At 33.7% G+C, this 4,760-nt stretch overlaps 1 protein-coding gene across 1 annotated transcript; it reads left to right on the top strand.

Annotated features, from left to right (window-relative positions):
* Positions 1 to 769: 769 nt before the first annotated feature.
* On the top strand, positions 770 to 4,420 carry LOC139840066 (RNA polymerase II C-terminal domain phosphatase-like 4). The gene is made up of 10 exons (XM_071830290.1): positions 770 to 923; positions 1,284 to 1,465; positions 2,231 to 2,316; positions 2,529 to 2,644; positions 2,751 to 2,931; positions 3,020 to 3,309; positions 3,438 to 3,626; positions 3,707 to 3,745; positions 3,836 to 4,143; positions 4,179 to 4,420. The coding sequence occupies exons 2-9, from the start codon at positions 1,284 to 1,286 to the stop codon at positions 4,136 to 4,138; spliced, it is 1,386 nt and encodes a 461-aa protein (XP_071686391.1). The 5' UTR covers positions 770 to 923; the 3' UTR covers positions 4,139 to 4,143; positions 4,179 to 4,420.
* The last annotated feature ends 340 nt before the right edge of the window (positions 4,421 to 4,760 follow it).

A 4,760-nucleotide genomic window follows, 5' to 3' on the forward strand; every position in this document is an offset into this window, starting at 1 on the left:
AGTTTTGTACCTTGGTTGATCCTCGGGTCCGTTACTCGTATTATTTTTTTTTTACCGTAATCAAATACTCCACCCGTCCATAATAATAGCCCATTATTTCATTTTAGATTGTCTCAAATTAATACTCTTTTTCATAATCCACAAATACATAAAAAATATTAAAAATAATAATAAGGTAAAGTTTATTTATACTCTTAACTTTTACATATAATTTTTACATATATAAAATAAAAAATTTGTATAAAGTAAGATGTAAAATTCTAAAATAAAGAAAAATTAAGTATACTTTTAAGATTTTAAAATTATGTATTTTTTGTCTAGACACATTAATATGAGACAAATGTAGTATGTCTCTAGATATAGTTTAATACAAGACTATTTAAGTTCAATTCGGATATATTGATCGGGAGCGTGAGTTGAAAGTAAGACTTTAAGCTATGTTGACAGGTAATACAATAGATGTTATTTAACTAAGATTTTCAGTCTTTAGCTAATCATTATCGGTAAGACGGGGGTGTATTAATATGTTAAGCAGTATTAATATGTCGTTAAGGAGTATCAAGGATTTTTGTTTTACCTTAAATTCATTTTTTTTTTTGAAGGAAAACTAGGGTAACAAACTAGGCAAAACCGTTTTTTTATACCTGTATCGATCCGGTGATATGGCCCGGTCCAATTGCCCGTACATACTTTTACACGTCAGATAATATGTTTATCTTTTTCTTTCATTTTTTAATTTAATAACTATATAAAAAGGAAACTGAAAAAGAAACCCGTTCTCTACCCTCAGATCATCTCTAACACACGGGCGTCGTCAACCGTGTGCTCCTCCGGCGAACGTCATCCTCCGCCGGCATTGAGGACCACCACCGCTGCGGCTTCGTCGACAATTACTCTTCCAGTGACGACTACATCGATCTCTCGTGAGTTTAATACGCTGCAATTGCGATACATTTCATATATATTAAACTATTTCATTAATACCGTTTAGTCTTCTGTATACTTGATTCTCCAATATAATGTTAAAATTTATCATTCAAAGTATCACAACTTGTAATGAATTTAGACTTATTTTGTATTAAGGTGCCTACAAGTTATTTATTAGATGTCCGTTAAAAACCCTAGGTGAATGAAAATGGATTAAATACAGTTTAGGATCTCATTGTTAAGAAATAGATAGTGTAAACTAGATTTTTCAACTCGATTTATTGTTTATTTAGCAACTTTTTTGTAATCTCATATACTTACAGAATGTGGCTACTGATTGTTCCGATGTATTTTAGATGAGTGTTGTTGATTCTCCGGTGAACTCATCAAGCAGTGATGATTTTGCCTCGTTTCTGGATACCGAACTGGATTCCGTGTCTGATTCTGCATCTCAACCTGAAGAAAACCTAGAGGAAGAAGATGAAGAAGAGGAAGAGGAAGAAGAAGATGACTATGATTATAAGTCACTTATTGTAAGGTACATTCTACGTAATTAATTTTTTCACTTGTGTAATTTGCATTAAGAGCTAGAGAACAGATATTTCTTGCATTGAACCTAAATGTGCACTGTGTTTTGTGATACAGAAGTTATGACGTATCTTACTGTCTTATTGTATTGTGAGTTTGTTGCTTGTACTCTTAGTTTGTAGTATCTCCCTTCTTTTGAAAGTGATCTATCACCTATAGTTTTCTGTTCATTATGTCTTTGTTTTGAGCACAGCGGATTATTTAGGCGGTGTTGATTGTATGTGGGATATAGTTAGATAGATAGAAAGAGGCATTAGAATCTGTAATAATGTTTGTTCTTTCATCATATTTGGATCTCTAGTTAGGAATGTGTACATTGTTCTTTAAGCTTTTCATATGTGGAGTTTGTTGTTGCATTTGAAAACTAATATTGTATCTGGAAGAAAAGTGGATGGTCATTGTGTACCTCTTTGTTTCTTTTATACATTTGCTTCTTCAAACTACATTATTCATCTCAATACATGACACTGTGAGTAAACGAGATAGATATCATTACCAGGATGCCAGCTTTCATATTGATAGAGTCTAGCATCAACGTTTTCATGTAGATTTGTATATGAAGTCATTTTTGCAAATATAACATAACAGAAAGCATCCGTTGTGAAGAGTTAATAAAGAACATTCAAGTTTAAGAAGTTGTTATTTATTAGATCTAATATGCTTTCATCAATTGCGGGTCATTTAGTCCGTTTTCAAATTGTTTGATCTTTCACAGCGCAAAGAGGAGGAAGATTAGCGTATTGGGAAGTACTGAAGAATCAAGCGGTTCAACATCTCATATTGAACAAGTGGAAGTGTTAGGTGATGCGTTTATTCTATTCGTTAGTATATATTATGTTTTCCAGAAAATAAGACTATACCAAGTGTTTTTAATAAAAACTATACTTGGAACCATATAAAATACCCCACTACTTAGGGTATGTCCTGAAATCTTTAGAACATAATCCACTTTTAGTTCATAATATCATTTTGACCTGCAAAATTTTAAAGTTTTTGTTAATCATCTTGTTCAGAAGCATCAGTAAACAAGAATATGTGCTCACATCCTGGTTTTATTGGAGGAATGTGTTTAAAGTGTGGAGAGAAAGCGGACAATCAGTCAGGTGTTGCATTTGGGTATATACACAAGGTTATCATTTTTTATATAAAAAAATATCTTCTTTTATTTATTTTTAATCTTATATATAAATATATTTCTAGAAATTGTGTTACCAATGAATCTTGTGATGTTGCAGGATCTGAGGCTTGCTGATGATGAAATTAATCGACTGCGTGAGAATGATCTAAAGAATTTGTTGCGTCATAAAAAGCTTATTTTGGTCCTTGACTTAGACCACACATTACTAAACTCAACTAGGATGTCTGATGTCACTCAGGAAGAACAATATCTGATGAACCCTGATGATCCTTCTCAAGGTAAAGATAAATCGTGTTTTATATTATTTTTTGTACAAAGGTTAATAATCTATTAACTATGTGCATAACTGATAATTTGTAATGACAGATGCACTAAGAGGTAGTCTTTTCAAACTGCCATTCATGCACATGGTAACTAAGTTGAGGCCTTTCGTTCACACTTTCTTGAAAGAAGCAAGTAAACTGTTTGAAATGTACATTTACACTATGGGTGAGCGCGCTTATGCGTTAGAAATGGCAAATCTGCTCGATCCTGGTAAGGTTTACTTTGACTCTAAAGTTATTGCTCAAGGTGATTGTACCACAAAGCATCAGAAAGGCCTTGACGTGCTACTCGGGCAAGAAAGTGCTGTTCTGATCCTTGATGATACTGAACAGGTAGGTAATCAGTTTGAATATTGACATCATAAATACTTTATATTTTATACAATTTTTATATATTATTATTATTGTAGTATTGTTTTACATGAATATGCTAAAGTTGGCTTTTATACTTGTATGGTTAGGTATGGATGAAGCACAAGGATAGTTTGATCTTAATGGAAAGATATCTTTTTTTCGCGTCTGGTTGTAAACAATTTGACTACAAGATTAAATCTCTTTCTGAATTGAGAAGTGACGAAAGTGAAACTGATGGTGCTCTTGCATCGGTTCTTAAAGTGCTTAAACGAGTACACAGTATGTTTTTTGACCCGGTATGTTCTCCAAATTATAATAATACTACTTACTAATGTGCTTTGCAAGTTAAGTATTAATCATTTTTTATATACTATAGGAGCTGGGGGACAATTTTGCAGACCGAGATGTTAGGAAGGTGATATTTGATTATATCTACTCTTTTTAACACACTCACTAACAAACAATAAGGCTGAACTATTAATATGTTTTATGATTATTATGTCAGATGTTAGGTGCAGTTCGTAGTGAAGTTTTGAAAGGATGTAAAGTTGTGTTCAGTCGTGTGCTACCATCAAAATACGATTTGTGGATGCTGGCAGAAAGATTAGGAGCTACATGTTTGACCGAGGTTGACACGTCAGTGACACATGTAATATCTACAGATGCTGGAACCGAAAAGTCACGTTGGGCAGTTAAGGAAAAGAAGTTTTTGGTTGAACCACGGTGGCTATTAGCGGCAAATTTCTTATGGAAGAGGCAACCTGAAGAAAAGTTTCCTGTTAAAAAAGTGGTAAAAGATGGCAATTGACCCCCCCCCCCCCCCCCCCCCCCCCCCCCCCCCCCCCCCTCTCCCTTGCTCTCTTTATTTTGGCCCACCAGATAGAAAGTTGTGATTTTCTGGAATAGGTGATTATTAGAGGCACAAGATTGTAAACTTTTACATTTGCATTTTGGCTCTTATGTGGTTAAAGGAAAGTTAAAAAGACTAGGAATATGTGATTTGTAAATATTTTTAGAAAATATAAAAAGCTGACTAAATGGTATCTATTGTGGCATGGGTGTTTTAATTTTTAAAGCCGTCTAACCTTTAAAGAATTCGATTACGTTTGCTGTTTGTTTAGGGTCTTGGTATAATAGAGTTTGCAACTGGCAAGACTCTTTACGTGTAACATGTAATTTAGTGAAATTTGTTTTTTTTTTTTTCACGAGCGAAACAATAAAGGACGTGGCATGATCAAATTTCCACAAACGGGTGTTTTGAGTATATTTTATTTGATGGTTGATTTGTTACAAAGGTTATAGAGGGTGTGTTCCGCAGGCAAAATTGACCTACGCTTCAGGAGAGGCCTGAAGGGGAACAAAGTGAAAGTGATCGATCGTTCAGAGCTCAACGTTTTTAGGCGTCTAATTTTTTTTATTTATATACAGAC

Source organism: Rutidosis leptorrhynchoides, chromosome 4, assembly GCF_046630445.1.
Source record: "Rutidosis leptorrhynchoides isolate AG116_Rl617_1_P2 chromosome 4, CSIRO_AGI_Rlap_v1, whole genome shotgun sequence".
NCBI lineage: Eukaryota > Viridiplantae > Streptophyta > Magnoliopsida > Asterales > Asteraceae > Rutidosis > Rutidosis leptorrhynchoides.

Bases quoted from the DNA above. Each gene is read 5' to 3' on its own strand.
- LOC139840066 (XM_071830290.1), top strand. From the start codon at position 1,284: ATGAGTGTTGTTGATTCTCCGGTGAACTCATCAAGCAGTGATGATTTT. The intron at 2,932-3,019 runs GTAAAGATAAAT...TTGTAATGACAG, and splicing joins CCCTGATGATCCTTCTCAAG to ATGCACTAAGAGGTAGTCTT. The intron at 3,746-3,835 runs GTGATATTTGAT...TTATTATGTCAG, and splicing joins CAGACCGAGATGTTAGGAAG to ATGTTAGGTGCAGTTCGTAG.